Source organism: Meles meles, chromosome 4 (assembly GCF_922984935.1).
Source record: "Meles meles chromosome 4, mMelMel3.1 paternal haplotype, whole genome shotgun sequence".
NCBI lineage: Eukaryota > Metazoa > Chordata > Mammalia > Carnivora > Mustelidae > Meles > Meles meles.
In genome coordinates, this window is record NC_060069.1 from 49,918,933 (window position 1) to 49,942,008 (window position 23,076).

The window sequence follows — 23,076 nt, forward strand, 5'->3', positions numbered from 1 at the left end:
TTTGAATTGCCTCTTTAACTCTTAGAATAAGAATTTATATCTGAAAACCATGTGTTGAGATATTTGTCTCGTAGGGGATGAGGAAACGGAGACTCAGCTGCACAAAGGCATACAGTTGTACACTAACAGGCAGACTGTAAGGACAGTCTCGCCGCCTTCCAACGGTTCCCCAGGTCCTGCGATAGGGTCTATGCACAGAAAAGTGGGCTATTTTGCTTCTCTCTTGCCCCTGCTCCAATGCAGACACACACGCCCCTGCAAAATGGGTTGCGAAGGCAAGGGAGGGACTCTTGCTAAGGGAAGGAGCAGCAAGCTTTTGATTCCTCAGGCCCAGGTTTGAGTAGTTTCTTTCGCCTTTTCACAGTTCTATACACTGAACTCATCGCCCGCCTTTCTCCTCAAGCCTCCGCCCCTGGTGCTTTCCTCCCAGCCTGAGATGGAGCTTCAGTGCTTCTTCCTCTAAAGGTGAAGGTCTCTGCAAACTGCGAGGTCATGCACAGATTCCAGAAAATGCATGAGTCCTAAGGAGAGTCCTAACCTCGCTGAGCCGGTTTTTATAAAGGGAGTATTTCCGTCCATTCTGCCACGCGCAAGGGAGCGCACGTGGAAATCTCTCGCCCTGGGCTGGCCTCAAGCAGCGCCCGCTCTCTGGCTGGCAAGGGGTTGGTGCTGCGCCTGGCATGCGGGCGGCGCGGTCCGGGCCTGCAGGGCGCGCTGAGCGCCGGCAAGCGGCTCCCGGAGGCTCTGGCAGCAGGAGGAGCGTGCGAGTTGTGGGCGTCCCTTTAAGAGCTGCCGGCCGACCCGGCCTCCGCCTCTCAGTCCGCTGAGTGCTGCGGTTCACCTGGGGCTCGCCGGGCAGCCGGATCGCTGCGGGGCCGGCGCTCTCACCGCGGAGGTGGGAGACGCTACCCTGACGCCAGGTGCCGGGAGCCGTCTGGGAGCGTGGCCGTCCCGCGCCTCTCCGCGCCAGAGGATGCGGGAGCGCATCTGGGCGCCGCTGCCGCCGCCGCCGCTACTGCCGCTGCTGCTGCTGCTGCTCCCGCGGCCGCTGTGGGGCGGCCCCCCTGACAGCCCGCGCCCCGAGCAGCAGCGTGAGCCCGGGCCTCTGCAGCCCTTCGACCTGCTCTACGCCAGCGGCGTGGCTGCCTACTACAGCGAGGACTACGAGCTAGCGGTGCGCGAGTTGGAAGCGGCACTGCGCAGCCACCGGCGCCTGCGGGAGGTCCGAGCGCGCTGCGCCCGCCACTGCGCCGCGCGCCGCCCGCTCGCGCCCCCCGGCGCCGGCCCCGCGGCCGAGCTGCCGTTCTTCCGCGCGCTGCTGGAGCGGGCGCGCTGCTACCGCAGCTGCCAGAGCCAGCGCCTCGGGGGCCCCGCGTCCCGCCACCGCGTCAGCGAGGATGTGCGCAGCGACTTCCAGCGCAGAGTGCCCTACAACTACCTGCAGCGGGCCTACATCAAGGTACGCAGAGCGCACTGCTAACCCACTGCGACTCCGGGACACTCTCTAGAGCCCCCCCCACCGCCCCAGTCCCTGAGTCCGCGCTCTGCTCATTAACCTTTCTGGGTGGGTCTCCTCGAACCCGCCTGTCCCGCCTTTGTGCATCTAGGTATCTGGTGGCCCAGGCTCGGTAACAAACATTAGGTGGAACCTGCGCAAGCTTGTAGCTCCTTGGGCATCAACTTGCCTCTTGAAAAGGGGCCTGCATTGATAAAATGATGCTTCAAGTACCCATTCAGCACTAATTCCTGAGACGTGGGCAGAGCTGAGTTTAGTATAAGGTCTAATCTCGCTACATTTCTTGGTCTAACCTCACCCCCGTTTCTCTTCCTTCTCCGCTCCCCCATCGTTCCTACACTCCACTCTGCACCTTTTCTCTGAAGTTTACAAGAAAACATCCTCATAAAGCAGAATTAAAAGTTGACTTGCTCTGGAACAAATTTGTTATCCTCTACTCTCCCCTGTGCCTACAAAACAGTAAAGATCAAAAGTTAAAGAGAAGGTGTGGTGGGAGAAATGAATCTCTGTGAGTCGATCTCGGTAAAAGTACCCAAAGTGCTGACTGTGCCTCCTTTACTAGGCAACTTCCAATTCCTGGAGGTAAGCCTTGGAGTGAGTTATTTGACATCAGATACCCAATATTCTCCTTTGGGGTTTTGTGTGTGTGTGTGTGTGTGTGTGTGTGTGTGTGTGTGTGTGTGTATTCAGCCCGTCTGAAGTTAGTGTCAGGAGGTATTCTGTGTATATTGGTATTTTATCCATATTCACAATTTTGAAGATCTATCTGGATGTTTCAGCAGAGAGAATTCAGTCTGTGCTTCTGGAAACACCCCTCTCTCAATCCATGTTGCTCTGAACTTATACTTTCTCTCACACTCTCTTACTTTCTGGGTTCTATGTCAATGGGTCAGTGCCTCCTCCACACCTGCTAAAGTGGCAGCTTTGTGGGTTGGCCTCCACTAGCATTAGCCAATAGGCCAGGCTGCATTTCTATGGTGGCAGAAATACACACCATGTACAGATCCACGCGCCCACTGTCCCAGAAGGTCTGTGCTCCTGTGGGAAGGACACCCTGGACATGTGCAGTTGTTTGTGGACTTCAGAAAATCACAACTGAGACGAACTCTGAAGGCCCAGTGTTAGGGCCAAGGTGCCGGGGTATGCTAGACTGATATCTCGGGTAAGAAATAAGGATCAAGCCTGAACCTTTCAAGGATTTGTCTTCTGCTTGTTTTTGCTTCTTGATGAAATTTGCTAAACCATGCATTAAGTATAAATCTGATCTTTTTTTGGATGAATGACCTAATTTTCGGTGGTCTTAGAGAATCAGTCAGTGGCAGAGATGGAGGAGACCTTAAGTACCTGACAGCAGAAGACATCTTGAGCCAGTTCCCAGGAGAGAACGTGGGTGGTTGAGTTTGGTCCTGTTGGCACGGTCTTCCCAGGAGCCTCCGATGTAAGGTTGGCACTCCTGCTGATCGTTCTGTCACACATTTTGGGGAGATTTTCCTTTCTCATGTCTGGAGAAGAAATGAGTATTCTTCTCCTGTCCTATAAAAACAAATAACCATGAGGTAACTCTCAAAATGTGGGTTTCTCTAGTTCTGTAATTAAGCTTACATCACTGTTAATGTTACGTAGATCAGTCATTCTGCTTCAGTCCCCTGGTCAGAGGTCAAAGAAGGTGAAGCGGTAGGTTTGAGATGCCTCAAATTTTTGCAGTGAATTGGTTATAGGAATTAGTTATTCATGGGCACCTTTGTGGGTGAACTGTTCGGTGTGATCTGATGAAGCAACATAGTTTTAACAAGTTCCCCAAAATATGTGAACCCATGTCCTAATTTCTGTTTGACCAGCAGTGTTCCTAAGAACAGAGTAAGTATCTTCTAGTAAGCAAAGCTTTTTGCATCTATATAATTGATAATCTCTTAAGGAGGAGATACTTGTATTTCTTTGGAAACTCACTTTCGATGGTTGAGTTTGTAGGAGTGTCTCTGTGAACGTGTAATAAGGTGTACCATGGTTCTTCCCCTCCCCTCTCCTAAGAGCTCCACAATTTCAGTCTCTGCTTGGCTTCCTGGGAATTTTAATCATAAACACATGCATGCGTGCACGCACCCATGCACGCAGACACCATCCTTTGAGAGTAAAACAAAGCTCTCAAATAACAACAAAGTGCTGTCAGGCTCTGACAGGTCTGAATTCAGAAGTGTTTACTCCCCAGTGATAGAATGTGGAGTTCCCCGGGTGTGCTCTGATATGAGCACGTCCCCTCATGTTGTTGAGTAACGTTGGACCTCGAAAAGGATGGTCTTGGGCCATGTTGAATTCAATGAGGAGTTTGCAGCCAGAATTTGAAAACTATGAATCCTGTAATACGGTCAGAACTAGTGGGCTTCCTAGAGATAAGGAAGCACAGTTATTCTTGTTTTAGGATCTCCCGGCTGTAGAAGCTCTTGGGAGCTGCTGCTCCTCCACCAGACCCCAGTTAGTGAGCCACCAATGGAAGCAGATCCTTTTTCCTGGTGTGTCGGAGAGGAAAATATATTGAGAATTATGAAATCCGAGTCCCGACAAGTTCAATGTCTCATTTCACTGATGAGGAAAGGGAGAGCTGGTGAGGGAAGGGGGCTTATTCAGTGTTACATATTTAATGGCAGAGCCAACATGATTTGATGAAAGGAGCCCAGGACTGATATTCGGGAGTCTGGCCTTTGCCAATAACTGATGCCCATGTCTGTGCTGCGCCCACTGCCCCCCCCCCCCCCACCCTCACCCCGGGTCGCCTCAGGTCCCAGGGCATGCTGCAATTCCCAGGGCTCTCCTTCTGCCAGATTTGGACAGCTCCAGGGATGAGGAGGTCCTTGTCCTGTGGCGTAACAGAGACTCATTGCATTTATCTTAAGCTCTGCTCTGTAGAATATTCCTTGAGAACGGGCATGTTGGGAATTTGTCTGGACAGCGATGAGGCAGTAGTTTCACCAGGTTCCTCGACACGCCTTTCTGTTTAAATGCAGGGTGAGACTCTTCAAACCTCGATTTTTATCATTTCAGATTGTAAGACATAACTCATGATTCATCGCCCAAAGCCCGAGATAGAACTTTCATCATGGTATGCTCTGCTCAGAAATCTCCAGTGGTTTCTCCATGCTGCCTTATAAAGCCCACATAGTTGAATGCAGCATCCAGATCCTGCCTCTCCTGTACCCTTCCCGGGGCTATCTCCCCCACTCAGCCCCCTCCCGCCAGACGGAACGATGGCTGCTTGGCCTTCTCTATCTGCTACTTTTGCATACCTGGGTTTTGTTTATTCTCTAGGAGGCAGGTGGGCTCTGGCTTGGGATATATCTAGAACTGAAAGTTATCTCTTCAGTCTCTGGCTATGTGACCGTGGACAAATTACATACACTTTCTGAGGTTCGCTTTCTCCATGTGTAACGTGGGGAGATAATAGGACTTACCTGATTGATTTAGGTTAGATTTAAGAGAAGATTTATGTAAGGTACTCAGGACAGGGCCTGTTTCTCAAAAACCAATGGAGACCTGTTTCTTCTTATTATTAATTTAATAGTAGATTTTTCTTCCTCCTTCTGTACATGTTCAAATTGTAACTGTCCTAACACAAATATACCTGTTTCTGTGAGGTTCTCCTTCACACCCTTTGCAACTCTCACAAGAACATCCTTTGGGGCACCTGGGTGGCTCAGTGGGTTAAGCTTCTGCCTTCGGCTCAGGTCATGATCTCATGGCCCTGGGATCTAGCCCCGCATCTGGCTCTCTGCTCAGTGGGGAGCCTGCTTCCCCCTCTCTCTCTGCCTGCTGCTCTGCCTACTTCTGATCTCTCTCTGTCAAATGAATAATATCTTAAAAAAAAGAAAAGAAAAGAACACCTTTCTGCCTCCTTTGAATGTCCATAGCAAGGAATCTTTTCCTCTCATGTTTCATTTTGAACTTTGTTCTTTCAGAATTCATGTATTTTCCTATCAGTGATGTGAACTCCTTGACATCAAAAAACTATCTTAGTCACTTTTGTATCTCCCAAAGTGGGAGTTTCCAGATTGGGATGGTTATTAGGTGAAGGATTCTTATTAATCATCTGGGCATGAAAAATATGAATTAAAATGAGGGATTTAGGTACTGTAGGTCTGAGTTGGTCCTCAGCATCTATACTCCCCAAACATCTATAATGTATATAGATTTACATACAAATGGGTATATGTACATAGATGTATGTAAATGCCCAGTGTATGTTTGTGGAATGAATAATAGCTTGGTTTCTTATGTATTTTCATACATAATATTGTGGAGAAAGGTCTCTGAGTGGTGGCAGGAGGTTTTCTCACACTGGTTATTCGGTGTCCTGGCTGGTCAGATGCGGGACAAAGTCATGGAAAGACTAGATTCCTTGACTTCTCACTCTTTTTCTACTTGTAAGTTCTGGCTAATGTTGTAGAACTCTGCTCCTTTCCCCTCCATCTTTCTTTCCTAATTTAATTATTACTTAAAACTGTGCTTTAGAAAACCCTTGACACATTGTGCCTGCTTTGCATACATTTGTTGAGTTTAAACAAATGTAAGAAAGATGTTTTTTTTTCCCTTATCTTTGTGCTTGATCACCAGGAATAGTTTTGACAGTGACTGTTTTTCTCCCACTGTTCCCAGTCACTCAATTAAAAAAAAAAAAAAAAAAAGCAAAAAAACAAAGAGCAAAAAACTAGTGGCGCTTATTTATTTTTTTTACTTAAAACAAGCTTGCCCCTGCCTGTTTTGTTTCTGAGTTGGTGCTTTGGGCCATTTGACCTTTGTTTTTCTTCTCAGGATTGAAGGGGGGGAGAAAAGGAAATAGCAATTAAGTTAGGCAATCCTATCTCCCTCCTGGAGTCCTCTCCCTAAACTCCCTTTCTCTTGACCATAATGTCTTTTATTAGTGGTTTCTAGAAAAGAAGAGTAAACTCAAGGAACTTTCTCACTTTCAATCTGTTTTATCAATTTCTTTTTCTTTCTAGATGAATGCCTTCACAAAGCACAAAATGGAAACCCTAGGCTCAACTGTTAGTTCAGAATAAAAACCTTTTGTGTATCCCATTTTAAAATCTTTTTTAAAATGTATATGTAGACTATGTACATTTTGTCCCCAAATTATTTCAAATAGGAAGTTGACTTTACATCTTCTTGAAATAGCTGTTCTGAAATTGTCCTAGGGATTACTTCCTTGGGGGGGGCGGTTGAGGCCTTTTAATTTTTTTTTTTTTCGTCTCACAATTGAGGCTTTTTTAATGCTCGAGTCATTAAAATCCATTAGTACCATCTTTCTGTCTCGTTTCTTGGGAAGGAAGCACGGGAGATTGTTTGTCTAGCAGCCTTTAGGTCCTGAGCCAAGGAATCGGAATCCTAGTCATCTCCCACAGGGGGCAGGCCATTTGGAGGCCCTGTCAGCTCTTTATCAGTCTTCCATTGAGATTACAAATAGTGCCACCGAGGCTTTAAAATTCAGTTTGATGAGAGTAACAACTGCTTACTTACCTCCTCCTTAGTCTGGTGAATCAGGGATTCCTTTGCAGGTTTTAATAAAGGAAAGTAGTAAACTGCTTGTCTCTCTTCCCAGATCCCATCTCTGAGAATCTAGTATTGTTCTGTCACTAATATCATTTGTCCCCTGCTAAACTCCAAAGGGATAGCTGTGTGGAATTCTTTTGGGAATGTCTGAGAAAATGTCAGCTTACATGTTCTGAAAGGTGGGTGGGTTCACCTAAAATTAAAATTTGCTGTAATGATGGTTCCTTTGTACTGCCAAGGAATTGAGTAAACTGGGTTTCTTAGAATCCCTTACAGATCTTCGAGCTGGGAGAGAGGGATCAGTATTTTGCTCAAGAAAAGTGGGAAAGCAAGGGTGACAAGTACTATGGATTGGAACTATGTAAAGCTACAGCTTGAAGGACCCTGAGAGATCTTGAAGTCTGTCCCTGTCCCTTAGTAGCTGATGACACTGGCCTCAGAGTTTCCATGACAAATCAGGAAGAGTCAGTAGGCGGAGCTGAGGACAGAAGGTAGGTATTCTAATTTAGTGTTCTTTCCAGACTCTGTGCCATGGGCATGGCTACCTCCTGAAGGGCGCTCTGGTGAATTGGGTGCAGCTGAGACCTGCAGTGGACCTGTTGCCTTTGGAGACAGAACAGACCCTCGACTGGCCTGCCCACCCTGCATTTTCATTCACATGATATGTAGGCCACTCAGCCAAGAGTCATAGTTGTCTGGTGGAAAATTTTGCATTTCTCATTAGGAAAAATAATTTCTCCTGTCTTTTTTTCCATTCAGCTTTTCTCCTATAATTCTTTTTCTGTCCTTTTATCCATCCCTCCTTTCCTGCTGTCTGACTTCTTAGCTATGTAATTTCCATGAGAGCTAACCCTCATTTGCCAAATGGCCCAAACACATCTTTTTAAAAAATGATTTGGTATGCTTCAGTGCTGAGTGTTTGATTTTTGGTTTTTAGGACTGAAGAGGGTTACCGACTATTGTCAGAAGAAGCTGGTTTCACTTGGCCCCACCCCTTTCTGCTTTCCTTTGTTTTCTGTACTTCTTTCTGCCTTTTCTCCCTGGTCCCTTGTGCTCTCAGTGGTCCACACAGTCACATCTGAAAAGGAGAAGGTTGAGGGGGGTTATAGAGGAGAGAGAAAAGCAGGTAGTGGTAGAGGCAATGTCAGGTCTCTGGCTCTAATGAATTGAAAGCCACAGAGCCTCTTGTTTAATTGGATACACAGACACTGGCTGTGAAACTTTTTAATGTTCTTTCCCCTGGATGCCCTGTGCACGACTTGGGCATATGTTGGGAAGATATTCCCCTCCCCTCCCAGCTCCCCATCTTTCTGCAGCTGCTCACTGCCACATTCATGGAACATCAGTGTTCTAACCATCCCATTTTACAGATGGGAAAATAGAGCCCAAGGGAATATCAAGTTGTCCAAATTTATCTAGCAATTTAATGGAAGAGCCAGGATTAGAATCCAAGAACCCTGAGTTCCACATCTGTGATATTGCTGATGACCACTGTTTGTAAGACTCACACTGAAAACAAAAACTCAACCAAATTAAAGTGAAACACATCATTTGTTAGTTGGAATAAGTCCAGAAAATAAAAGCTCCCTTATGCAATGTTATTTCCTGAACTACTATGCTGCCCACTTCTGAGAAAAACTCAGGTGTAGGAACCTGGGTTAGTGCTCTTCCCCAGTAAGCCTAACGCAAATGAACAAGGCAAAGACTCTTCTTTGGAAAGGAAATGAAGGAATAGAGCCAGAGAGAGAGAGAGAGAGACCCAAGATGTCAGATTTTCCAGGAGCTCAGGGGTATCAGAATGATCCTACTGGAATTCATTATCTACAAAAAGTAGATTCAGTTTCTGTTCAAGTAATGGGATACTGCTGAGGATTGCAGTGTAATTAGACTGGAACTCAGGAAGGGACTGGGGAAAACAAGAAATATAATGAAATAAATAAATCCAAAGCAAAACAAAGAAACTGTTAACAAACCTTCAATCACAGAAACGTTAAATGAGCCTATTTTGATTTGTTTTTCCTGCTTGAATGCTAAATTTTTAGCTCTTACTCTGCCAAGATCAATAGTCTTGCATGAATAAATCAACACATAATTAGGACTCCAGACACAGTGAATTACCTTAAAACCAGATTTGGCTGTTTTTAAAAGAATGACCTCAAATTATAGTATCAAAGACTAACCCAAAAGACCATACAAATTATTTCCCCACTGAAGCAAGAGCTGTTTCTTAATAATATTTCTTAGATTGAATCCAGAATCAACAGTCAGCATCTGATTTTAGTATGTGGCATTTAGAAATGGCACCAGGGACAGACACCTTCACAGGCAATCATTGTTTCTATAGGATTGCCACAAACTCATTTATGCCGTGGAGTCTGCAGGGTTTCAGTAGGCATTTCAGCTGGAGTGTCCAAATCTTGGCTTATTGATATTTTGGGATGAATAATTCTTTGTTGCGATGGGCTGTCCTGTACATTTGGGGATGGTTGGCAGCACCCTTGGTCTTTGCCTACTCCAATAAGTGGTAGCTACACATTCGAGACCCCTCCCAGCTGTGACAAAAAAAAAAAAAAAAAGTCTTCATACATTGCAAATGTCTCTTGGGTGTCCAAATCATTTCACATGGAGAACCACTGATTTAAATATTTGGCCATATTTGAGATAACTGGACATTAAGGTGAGACAAGTACAAATGAAGTCTTTGGCAATACATGCTAGATAGCAACGTGTTCGCTAATCATGATATTTATGAAAACGAAAATGTTGAACTATAATTTGACACCTTTTATGAGGGGAAACTCATTGCAAATAGAGCTGCTTTTTCCAAGATGAAAATCCCGGGGCTTATACCCTCCAGCTGGTCCTCCCCTGCGGGTGCACTAATTCAGCTTGTGGGAAAGAGCAGAGGCTCTGGCTTCTCTCTACTTACACTTTTCAATTGAGCAGGATAGGACAGGTTGGTGTAGCAATACAAACTAACGCTTTTTAGTGCTAAACTCCAGACTCCAGAATTAACTTAGGTCTCTTTCTACTCAGAGTGTACCCAAACTCAGTCGTTTAAAATAATTCACTGCAACTCTTAGTTTTCTTGGGGTTAGCTCTGTGTCATGTGTAATCTTGGAAAACAACTTGACCTAACCCTAAACGGAAGAAGTCTGAGAAGTGGGGACCATAAATAAGAGGGTGTCAGAGGAAAGAAGAAATGACATAGAGATTGAGACAGAGAGAGAGTCAGAAGATACCTCAGTCTTTTGGGGCTATTATCACAGAACACCCCAAGCTGGGTGGCTTGTAAACAGCAAACATTTCCCTCTCCCAGTTCCGGGGCTGTGAGGCCAAGATCGTGGCACCAGTGGGTTCGGTGTCTAGTGAGAGTCCTGCTTTGCTGTGACTTCGCGTGGCGAAAGGGGCCATGAAGCTTCCGGGGTCACTAATACAATATAAGGTCACTAATCCCATGCATGAGGGCATGAGGACCCTGCCTTCATGACCTAATCGCCTCCCAAATGCCCACCTCCTGATACCATCACCTTGGAGACTACGTTTCAAGACAGGAGTTTCAGGAGGACACAAACATTCACACCCCACCAAAGGGAGATAGGAAGATAAAGGGAGAAAGATGGAGAGAGGATAGAAACAATTAAGTATAGGAAAATAAGAGCAATGAAATCAAAAGAGCCGGGTCCCCCACGTAAAAGGATGCTGCCTGAAGTAAGATGTGGGCATCACACGCTGACATCCGTGCCTGTCCTAGAGCCAGTCCTTTGGAAGCAAATGTTGGTCTTTCTTCAGTGCTATAATGCTGTAGGCCCTATTCACAGTACAGATGTTTCTGCTTTGAGAAAGCCTAGGTAGCAGGGCCGCTCCATTTCCTCAGTGACACAGAGAAGGAAGATGTCCCTTTGGGGGAGATTCTACATGCACAGGCCTGAAAAATCGCCAAATGATATGACTCCCCTCAAGTAAATAAATAAATAAATAAATGCCACAGGAAACCAAACAAAAAAGAGAGTCTTAGTAAAAATACTCATTTTTAATTTACATGAAACTACACTGCTTTCTCAGTGCAGCAGTTAAAGAATTTTCCTAGCTCTGTTACGAGATGTGAAGATGAAGAAGACATTTTCTGTGCCTTCAAGTAGGTCATAGTTCATTGAGGGGAATAAGTGCGTATCCAGTTATCATGTGAATCCATCACTGGAGAAACCCAGTACTCCTATGTGATTATGTGGGAGGTCAGAGATGTTCTGTATCAGAGCAATAGAATTAGATGGGAAGAAAGACAGGACTTACAGATTTGTGGCATGTGAGGAATCCCATTTAGAAAACACTGATAATTTTAAACTTCGAGATAGGAAAACAGGACTACAGAAGAAAGACTTTTGGAAGCAGAGATGGTGGAAAAGCTGGATAATTCATTGAATCCAGAGTACAGGAAGTTTTAAGTGTACATTTGAGTGATCGTAAGTTTTAAAAGAATGTGTACTGGTCTGAGGCTTGAAAAAAATCAATATATGGTAATATATGAAATGCTGCCTTCTGGGAAATTTTGCTAATAATTAGTTATAAAATATACTGGCTCAAAGCTAAGTCCGAGTAGATTGTGACTTCAGTTGACTTTTTAAGTTTGTTAAGGGCAATGTCACTTTGCCACTCGAGGTTTCTGTGAAATCCTAGGAGTAGCTCAACCTTCCGTTTAATGCTACGCCATGTTACTCATAGTCTTTATGATTCCATGTCTATCTCTGTGGAAAGATAATAAAATCATCTTTAAAAAACCCCACCAAAAACCAAACATTGAACTTAGCTTTGAGGCAGTATAATTTATAACTATAATTCTTAGTAATAATAGATATTATTTATTTTGTTACTTTGTTTCAGTATTATGCTAAAATTACAAAATTTTCCCCACCCAATTCTCATAATAACCCTACTACAGATCTTAGTTCAGTTGACCTTTGAACAACATAGGGGTTAAGTGCGCCAACCACCACATGGTTGAAAATCCTCATACAACTTTTAACAACCTCCCAACAACTTAACTAGTAGTTTACTACTGTCCTGAAGACTTACTAATAGCTTAACAATCAATTAACACATATTTTCTGTGTTACATGTGTTATTATAGTAAATAATATAGTGTAATACAAGTGTTACATGTATTCTTATAGTAAAGTAAGCTAGAGAAAATGTTCTTAAAATCACATGGAAGAGGGGTGGGTTAAGGAGTAGCTCAGTGGGTTAAGCATCTGACTCTTGGCTTCAGCTCAGGTCATGATCTCAGGGTCCAGAGATTGAGCCTGTGTGGGGCTTCCTGCTGAGTGGGCAGTCTACTCAGGATTCTCCCTCTCCCTCTGCCCCCTGCCTGGAATGCGTGTGCATGCTCTCTATCACTCTCCTTCAGATAAATACATTTTGAAACAAAAATAGTAAGGAAGAGAAAATACATTCATAGCACTGTGCTGTATTTACTGGGAAAAAAAAATCTCTGTATAAGTGGATCTGCACAACTCAAACCTATGTTGTTCAGTGGTTAAGTTTATAATTTTCGTTTTGCTACAGGAACAGTGAAGGTAGAAGTTTAAATAATATGTCTGAGAACATCCACTTAGTACAACATAACAGAGTTAGAATCTGATGACAAAATCTGAGTTCTCACATACTTCTCATGGCTGGCATTTTGGCATCAAATGGACGTATATTCAAAAAGTCCTGCCTTTTATGCGTTGGGTCACCATGGGAACGCTCACCTATATGAACCTAAGTTTCTTATCTGGAAAATGGGATAGTCATACCTACTTCAGTGGGTTTTTATGAGAAGCTATTAATGAAAATCTGTCGGCTCACCTAGGCTGGCAGTGACACAAAAATACTTATTCTTTGCTTCTTGGCTTCTGGGCAGAAGGCAAGCTTGTGAGGGAAGGTGAAAGAAGAAAGAAAAGTTAAGCCAATATATCATGATAAACTGAGGAAATAATTACAATGTAGTAAGTTCAGAAAACTCTGAGGCCCAAAATAATAAAACCTGATCTGCTCTGTTCGAGCTACTGGCTTCAAGTTCACTTCTCTCCACAATGGAGCACAGCCTCCTCTCATCACTGAGCTAAAACAAAAATTATCCTGTGACTGGACACTTGGGACTGTGTTGCAAAAAGTCCTTTTGCTCTCTTCCCCACTACATTTTCTGACCCTTTGATTTCACAATTTCCTTGAGACTATAGCCTCTTCTTTGTATTTTTCCAAAAAAAAAAAAAAAAAGACTCCATTCAAACACATTCCAAACCTTCTCTGTTTCTTATTAGTAGATAAAATCTCTTCCCACAGACCAACACATCTTGGGAATTTTAAGCCCCTGTAAGCCTCTTCTCCACCCTGATCTTGAGTACCCTTGGGGGATGGCCTAGGTTTGGGAATCCAAAAAAAACATCTCTTTATCACATATTTTACCAAAAATATGACTGCCTCTTCTGCACCAGTCAGGTAAGTGGTTGAGTACTCAACAATGGAAGGGATGATTAGTCTAGGATTAAGCAATTTAGGCTGTATCTCTAGTTTTTTCTTTTTTTAAAGATTTTATTTAAAATCTCAAAATTTAGGTGAAGTGGGGGGAGGGTGAGAGAGAGAGAGAGAAAAAGAGAGAGCGCACAAGCAGAGACTACCCACTGAGCAGAGCCTGTTGTGGGGCTCAGATCCCAGGACCCTGAGATCACAACCTGAGCCAGAGTCAGATGATCAGATGACTGTGTGCGACCCAGGTGCCCTGGCTCTATCTCTGGATTTATCACTAATGTTTCTCTCTAGGCCTTGAGGTGTCCTTTAGGAGAAGAGCAGCATTGCATCAGAGGATGGCTTTAAGAGCCGGTTTCTCTCTGCCAGTCGGAGAGTCTAAAATGCTTCAGTGGACTGACACTGTGATGCCATCCACCCACGGAAAAGAAGAAAGTGATGAGATTCTAGTGGAATACAAATTAGAATAAGATACCATGAGTTTGAAAGGTCACAGGAAAGGAAGTCCTTCCGGTGTGTCTGTTGCTAGTTCTCATCTTTAAGATGGACAGTCACCGCAAAGCAGAACGTGAAAGAAAATCACGCTAGTATTAATTTGGTGGGACTTCAAGAGGTATTAGACAAACTTGGGCATGTTCAGGAAGGAAAGATAGATAAAAGACTCAAACTATGTTTTATAAGAGAAAAGTTGAAATAGGGATGAAAAGACTTAAGAAAGATGGTTTTAAAAAGATCATTATTTGAGACCATTATTGTTGATCTTCATGGCACCGAGGAACTGAAGAACTAGGTCCATGTAACAGAAGTTACAGAGAACCAGATCTTGGCTCAAATACGGAAGATTTTCCTAACACTTAATGCTACTCAGATATGATCGAGAGCCCCAGGAGAAGGTGTCTGAACAAGAATCTGACAAATGCTTCATAGGGCGGCTACATTTAAGGGTAAACAAGCACAGAAGTGATATTGAAGTAGATAAGATCTGATTTTTTTTTTCTCATCCAGAGTTACTAAGACTCTGATTTTATGAAAAGAAAATTTATCTTATACCCACAGATGGGTGATGATTAAATACTTTTTTAAAAAAAGATTTTATTTATTTATTTGACAGAGATCACAAGTAGGCAGAGAGGCAGGCAGAGAGAGAGGAGGAAGCAGGCTCCCTGCCGAGCAGAGAGCCCCATGTGGGGCTCAATCCCAGGACCCTGAGATCAGGACCTGAGCCGAAGGCAGAAGCTTAACCCACTGAGCCACCCAGGAGCCCCTAAATACTTTTTTCATTAGAAAAGTCCTACATCCCTTTTTCTGTCCTCCTCCTTGGTCTGGTTAATGAAATCTTAGACCAGGGTGGCCAGCACATTCCCTATGAATAACTTACCTAATGTGTATAAAAGAAGAGAAAAAAAAGCAAAACAGTACCAAGCCTTAAAACACCCCTGGGAACACACACTCGTGTAATATTTAGCTGTAACAATATCCACATGTATATTCCACATCAGTCTTCTGGTTTCTGGCTCAAGTGTCTGTGAGCTAACATCTGAAGAGGGTTGAGCTGCAGTTTCCGAGTGCCACGGAAAGTTTTTTTTTTTTTTTAAGATTTTATTTATTTGACAGAGATCACAAGTTGGCAGAGAGGCAGGCAGACAGAGGAAGGGAAGCAGCCTCCCCGCTGAGCAGGGAGCCCGATGCGGGGCTCGATCCCAGGACCCTGAGACCATGACATGAGCTGAATGCAGAGGCCTTAACCCACTGAGCCACCCAGGCGCCCCCCACGGAAAGTTTTTAAATTGGATGTATAACAGCGGATCAGAACATCCATGCATACGAATTAAAGGTGGGTACCCTGTCTTTGCACATGTGTCACAGTATACTCAGAAAACCCCGTTTCATTTACAGAGGCTTTGCAGTGCTATTCTAATTTGCTTCAGTTCCATGCATTCCAGAGGCCTGTCTGAAAACCTGGCCATATTCCACACTGTACTTTCAGTTCCCAAACCTTTGCCAGAGTTCATTCTCATCAGTTTCCTATGTCGGTTGTAAGAGGGTTGCTAGAGGTCTGCCCAGGACTGCACACTTAATACTTAAAGAAATGTTAAATATTCTTAAATATTAATAGAATCCCTTTATCTGCCTTCCTTCTCTCTGAAATGTCTTCCTTACTCTCTAGATGGGATGGGAAGTCGTGCCTGCTACTCCTGGGGAAGAGGGGAGTGGAAGTCCAGGCTCTCTGCTCAGCCAGCTGGCCATGAGGGGAGGGCATGGTTTCTTTCCCCTTGTGTTTGCTCCAGGAGGACACTATTGTCACAAACATTTCCATTCTGTTATGCCTAACCTTTCTGGTCCTACAATTTGACAGAGCATGATTTGGAGGCCCTTTTTTGTCCACCCCCATTGGCATTTCCAGGTTGTAGGCTTTTCCCAAATCCAATCTGGGATATTTGGGAGACAGAAAGAAAATCCAGAAAATTCACTATTAGGTTCAAGTGCTGGGTCCCTAGACAGTTCACCTTCTTTGTCCCACCTTTCAGTTTTCCTGTGTTGGTCCTTTATAATACGTCCAGAGTTTTTAGGGGAAAATAAGGGGAGATCTACGGAGAAATGAGTTTATTCCATCTTGCTCAGAGCCAGAAGTCTTCATGCAGATTCTTTAAGTGATCTTTAAATTGTCGTGATGATGGTGAGCACAGTTTGGAGTGGGCCTGAGTCCAGGACTCTGGCAGAGCTCTTACCAGCACTTTGCTGCAGGAAGCTACGGATCGGTCTTCCTGATCTCTGACCAAAGGCTTCAGTCAACTTTCTTCCACCAACAGTAAATCAAACCGAAGTAAATCAACTGGACTGTGACACTGTTCATTGTTAGTATTCCTTCCTACTCCTGCTTTCAACAGTCCTGCCCATAAAGAAGTCCCAGCACTGTTGGTGAGTTGCCGCTAGCCTGCCCTTTCACTTATTTATAGGTCCCTGGAGGAGACCCCTCTGATTTTACTTTCCACAGACTTGTAAATATTTGATCATCCTGGTCTATTCTCCAATAGGATACATAATAAAGATTTGTCTACTATATTATATATGAGAAACCAATTTACAGAGGACTTAAAATAAGAAAAAAAAATGCTCCTAAGTGACGATTCCCTCTTCTCATTCCCATTGTCCCAGAGTAAATATTACACTACCATAATTAATACCACCCTCGTTCTACAAATTGTTACATGAAAGTCATTGACCTAGACATTGATGCATATTACTGCTTGATTCTTTGTACTTTATCCAACTTTATATGTCAATTTAAGATTAATGACATAAAAAAAGATGATAACATGAAGCTGGGTGTGATGCTTTGGAAACAGTAGTAGAGGAAGGATTTGGAATGCTGTGGCTCTAATTATAAGGTACTGCGTGGCTATATGATGATGAACACCCTCTTTCTTGCTCTCACTTTCTTCATATATAAAATGAGATAATTGAAATGTATAACCTTGAAATCTCTGCCAGCTTTAGTATATTTAGATATACTAAATCAGAGGATATTTCCTCTGATTGAAAAAAACGTCATTAAATTCTCTAGACTGTGAAACTTCCACCAATTCGTTGTTTGCTCCTTGATTTGGTATTAATAAATCCTAGCATCTTATTCTCAACGTGAAAAACTTCAATGTTTAGTCACTGAAATGGATGGTAGTTTTAGGCAATATAGAATACTGAATACATAAGAGAATAAAGTCAAGTGAGAAGACCCTTTGGAATCATAGAAAAAAGCTTTTGTAGTAGCATCAGCATCCTGAAAATATTTTGACCTTATCACTCAAGTCAGAAACTTTATCTCTCTTCTCTAACTCAAGTACTAGAAAAATGTTATTTATTTGCTACACAGTTCTATACAGAACCTGAAATTCTGTAAGCTAATAGTTAAGATTCAATTTTATTTAAAGTTTTCAGATGATTAGTAGCCCAAGATTAACTCGACCATTTTATCATTTAAAACCTTAAAAGGCACACAGTCTGATTATAAACAATAGATTAATTCCATAGATTCCTGAAAAAGACTTTAACTTCTTTGACTCTCAGTTTCCCTTTCTATAAAATGGGGATACTACTAATATTCTGTCTGTGGAACAGATTTACTGTTAGCGTTGAAGAAAGTATTTTGAAATGTTCAAATTCTATACAAATGTACAAGCATGGTCATCTTTTATTTTTAAGAGACAATGTGCAGTTTATAAAATTGTTTTACCTTGTAAAATTTCTTTTGCTATATTAATAAAAGTTTTATATTATTTTTTAACCACACGAAATTGCTCATTTTTACTTGGAAAATGACAGTATCCATCCTGGCCAATAAAACTTAGTAATATGGCCTAAAAGTATTTTTCCAAATGCTTTCAAGCTTACATAAATTAAATACGGATAGGACAACGTAGGAGAACATATGTAGAGTTTTGTTTTTTTTTTTTTTTTTTGTCCTCGAAATTTTTAAGATCTCTGACTTCCTTTAATACATTCCAGACCCATGCATGCCTTTATCCCTGGGGGGTGGGGAGTGGGCAGTGGACGCTTTTGCTTAAAACAATACTTGGAGCAGGAATTTTTTGGTAAGGCCAGTGCTTAGAATATTTGCAGCTTCTTGTTTTGAATTCCTATGATAACATCAGCTCCCAAAGATTATCTGGAAATTGGTGGGAGATCCAGCAGCAATAAAAATTGGGCCTCCAAGTTAGACTTCTCGATATGATGCATGAGGTAGAAAGAAAGGAAAGAATGTGGACTGTGATAGCGGTGTAGTAAGTGTGTGTGTGGGGGGGGTTATCTCATTAATTTTCAAGTCATAACTGGCATGATCCTTGAGCTGAAGTTATGTCAGTGCTGTGCTTTCCTAGGGCTTTTTGCTTGCTTTTGTTTTTTATCCATAGCTTGTTTTGGATTTTTGAGTCTGTATGTGAGAACCAAGCACCATTAGCAGAGCAATTCCTCCTACCTTGAAGGCATGCAGCCTATCCGTGACAGTCAGGACATGCATGACCGGTCCCAGGGCTCAGCTTCCTGAACGGGTTGTCATTGCCTTTGAGTGGTGTGAATTACCATGGAAATGAAGAGAATCATGTCTCACGTTTGCATCATGCCTGGAAATTTGTGAAGTACATTCACACGCACGTCTTCACTTCCTCGTGGGAGCCCTATGAGAAAGCTGAGATTCTTGGGTTTGTCCAGACGCCGAGAGAATGGCGGTGTGACTCAGTGGAGGTTGTCTCGCTCCTACGCCAGTGTTCCTGCCAACATATCACAGCTGCTCTCTGTTCAGATTGGAAGTATTCTTTGTAGCCACAAAGCTATAAACTCTAATTAAAGTTTCCATTTCAAGGCTCTCATGATGCCATTTTTCTGTGTCTTTATCTTTGCTGATATGTGGTGTTTCCAAGCTAAAGAGACTGTAATTCAGTCATTTGTCTTTCTCCTGAACATATGGGAGCTTTTGGCCCCGTTGGGTGTCTGTGCTCACTGATCTATGACAGCATGAGAGGGGCTGGGTGTGAGAATGCTATTTCCAGCCAGCAGCTAGCATGATGGCACAAATGAACGTGGGATCACCAAAAGTTTTTCCCATCGGTTCTGGAATCCATACAGCTCTCTTGCTCTCTAGAGCCCTTTGGGCAAGACTCCCAATTGTCCATTTCACATAAATGAAATGACCTTTACATAGACCTAGATTATGAGACTAGTTCTTGGGGTATGTTTGTGTTCCCTTTTTAAAATCGAACTAAACATTCTATTTGTGTTTGGAATAAGCATGGATAGACAGTGCTGTCTCCTTCTCTCATCAGCTAAAGGTCTAGAGGGTTATCAGAATCTAAGGTAGTTCATTGAAAGGGATGATTTACAATTAAACGTTTTTGTTGTTGTTGTTTTGGTTTTTGCATTTTATTCTATATTTACAATGTTTTCCCCTTGACTTGCAGAGTTAGAATTACGATTTGTTTTTGCTTTTCAGTTTTCCCCTAAGTTGACATATCTTCATGGACTTAGCCCTTTCTTGTTGTTCCTCCTATGTGGCCCAAGAGAAACTTCAACTTAAATCTCTACTCTTAAACTTCTGGATGGAATTTGTTCTTTCATGTTGAGGAATTATGCGCAAAATATATCCTTTTGAGGAATAATTCTTCATGTTTTGTGGACTTTGAGAGAGTTTGGCTTTGAGACACAGTTCATTATTATTTTTTATTTATTATTATTGTTATTATTTAAGTAATCTCTACACCCAATGTAAGGACTTAAACTCAAAACCCCAAGATCAAGAGTCTCATGCTCTACCAACTGAACCAGCCAGGTGCCCTGGGACACAGTTCAACTTTAAGCTTCTATGTATATCTTTGTAGTTTTGGGCAAGTTATTTAATATGTTTATGAGTCAGTTTTGTCACCTGGCAAATGAGCATAATAATAAATCTGAGTTGCCATGTCTGTAAAATGAGCAGCTTCTAGAAGATTATGAACATTAAGTGAGTTTATTCACTTAAAATTCACTCTAAAGTACTTAGATTAAATATATCCAGTGAGTCATAAGCATGAAGTACACATTAACTTTTATGTTAAAAACTAATGGATCACACTTTGGGAAGTACTGATTTTATTCTCTTAGTAAGTTTTCAAACTTGTGATATGGATTAGGTTTGGGCCAGCTGGTAGAATTGTTCTGATACAACCAAGCAATTGTGGTGGGTGTATTGTACTCAAGTGCAGCCACACCGTTTGTTACATCAGGGCTGGTGACCTTGAGTCAGCCTTTCCGAGGCCACCATTGTCCCAGTTGTGCCTGGGTCCCAGGGATATTGCAGGGAAAATGTGAATCAGTAGGCTGTTTTGCTTGGCTGCTAAATTTGGTTTACTGTTTCATAAATTAGGACATATCTGTCTAGAATGATTCTTGTTGCCACCAGCAACCAGGGTCATAGAATTGAAGGACATCAGATATGCAAGAGAAATGGAAAATAACTTCTCAAATAATGCTTTCTGTAAGAATCCCAAGGCTAGTGGCAATGCTGACAAGAGCTAAATAGGAAATGTAGCTGAGGCTTGAGATTTCCTGCTTGTAATTCAAAACGGATGTGGAAACAGACATGAGGATGTGGTCCATGATTTTCCTTCCTGGGTGGAAGGAATAGCATCAGTATTAGGTTGCTGATTAACAGTTTTTACAATGAGTGTAGCCCCACAGTTGCAGGCAGTAGAACAGAGATTAATTTTCCAGATCAGCTCCTTCTCAAGTCTGGTTATAAAACATACCAGATTGTTAGCCATTGCTCTGTATCAATGTTTGTGAAATTCTCAGAATGCATCGAAATTATTTTGGCTTGTGCTACCCAGTACCGTTTGTCTTCTCGGAAGGAGAGCTGAACATGGAGAAAGGATGTGCGTTTTTTGTCATGGAAAAGGAAACATAAATAACTTCTTTGGAATCATTTGGTAAACAATATTTAAACTTACAATGTTTGATCTTCAGTTTTCCTGGAATTTTCATTAAAGATTATTTTGGTAAGTTTTGCCAAACTTAAACAAAGTCCATAAGCTTTTCAATCATTTCCAACGTACCTACTGTTAATCCTGGAGACAATGCTGTGAAACCAAACCGAACCAAAGTGGACAAACACTCCTTTTTGTACAGCCATTTACTCTGACTCCCGTCTCCCGTCACATCTCCCCAGTGGCACTCCTGATCCCCCTCCTGGCCCCCGGACACCTTCCTTGAAGACTTCAGCTTCGGTTCCTGAGACTTCAGCTTCAGCATGATCCTGGCTTTGTGTCAGCTCTGCAACTCCCCACCTGTAATTCAACAACCATGAGGACGTTGCTTTGATAGTTTTCCTATAGTCTGCTCAAATTCCTTTGTCTGATTTTGCCCTTACTAGTTATCTAGTATTTCAGAACTTCTCTTGATTCCTTCACCTCCTGTCTTCATTTACCATTCTGTCCAGACCATCTCCCTGCTCAGCCTCTTTAACTATTCACTGCTATAGAGGCAGGAGGGCATTGGCATTGCAATGAAGATTGAGTGTCTCTCTTTTCCTTAACCCTCTCTCCTGTGAAGCTTTGAAGTAGTCAAGCCCTGAACATTACCAACCAGGGTCACAAAGCCATGCCTTGGGGATCTACCACTTATTGTCACCATGTACTCATTGCTAGGGGTTCAGGGTTGTTTGGGAGCTTTCTGCTGTTCCCCAATATTTTTTCTCAAAGTTAATGTTCAGAATCATTTTGAGTCCTTGAATCTGCAATTCTTTGTTCTCTGCATGACTTTATTTCCTACATTATTAAGGCAAGTTTTAATAAGGGACAGAATTTAGGATGGTATGATGGGAAAAGAGAAGAGAAGGCATGAGTATGAGTCCCTAAGAAGGTGAAATTAATACACGTTTGTATCTTTTTATGGATTAGAAAGTAAAGGTAAGAGAGCAAGATCAGAATTGACCCAACAGTTTGGAGCCCAGGTGATGGATGGCTTGTGACTCATGAACAAAAACAAGAAATATAGGAAAGAAAGTGAGGGGAAGGATGTGATTTTCCTTGCCATTGCTGTTCCTCTTTGTCCTTTAAAAAGTCTAATTATATTTGTTTAATTACCTTAAATAAAACAGAAAAAAATCGGGGCACCTGGGTGGCTCAGTGGGTTAAAACCTCTGCCTTGGGCTCGGGTCGTGATCCCAGGGTCCTGGGATCGAGCCCCGCATTGGGCTCTCTGCTCAGCAGGGAGCCTGCTTCCCTCTCTCTCTCTGCCTGTCTCTCTGCCTGCTTGTGATCTCTGTCTGTCAAATGAATGAATGAAATCTTAAAAAAAAAATTATTACGTGAAATGTATGAGCTTTCAAAATAAAAGGGCACATACCAGAAGCCAAATAGCAATCAGGCCAAAAAGAATAATCCTCTTAATAAGTAAGGTTTAAGCCCATTAATGTTAAATAACTAGGATTGGAAAAATGCCGTAAGTCCTTTGCCCTTCCTCAAATAAGCCAAAAAACCAAAAAAAAAAGAAAAAGACAAAAAAACCCCTAAACTCTCCCCCACCCCCCCACAAAAAAACAAACTCAAAAAACCAAAAACAAAAAACCATGGAAGTGAGATAACACCTGTAATGGGACTGCTTTCTAGATTTTCTATCTTTTCTTAAGTCCAGGCTGTTTTGCTAAGCTGACCATCTCCTCTGAGGTTTTGTTTTTTAGCAAGTTGGAGATTGACAGAGTTGGTGAGGAAGTGACACGTGGTTCATAGCAGCTTGACCAGAATATCTACATGGCCCTTGTGTAGGATTTCAGCTGAAACGTTTCCTCTTGGTTAAAAATACAGTTTGGCTAAGACCTCCTGGAAAACGTGACTGCACGTCCTCAGTGACAAATTAGGAGTGCAAGGGATCTGGGTGGTTCCTACCATAAAGCTCAGATTTGGTTCTCTCCTCCCTTTCCCTGTTTTTTTTTTCCCCCTTAATATTCCACCCTCTTCTCCACTTCACAGAGTAGAAATAGATACTGAGTT

The 23,076-nt window shown here is 42.7% G+C and overlaps 1 protein-coding gene across 1 annotated transcript in view; it reads left to right on the plus strand.

The window, feature by feature from the left end:
* Positions 1 to 795: 795 nt before the first annotated feature.
* The window catches only part of P3H2 (prolyl 3-hydroxylase 2), a 157,823-nt gene continuing 135,542 nt past the window's right edge, over positions 796 to 23,076 (plus strand). The window contains exon 1 of the mRNA XM_046003907.1: positions 796 to 1,459. Within this exon, the coding sequence (XP_045859863.1) occupies positions 974 to 1,459 (486 nt within the window). The 5' untranslated portion in view covers positions 796 to 973. The remainder of the gene's footprint in view (positions 1,460 to 23,076) is intronic.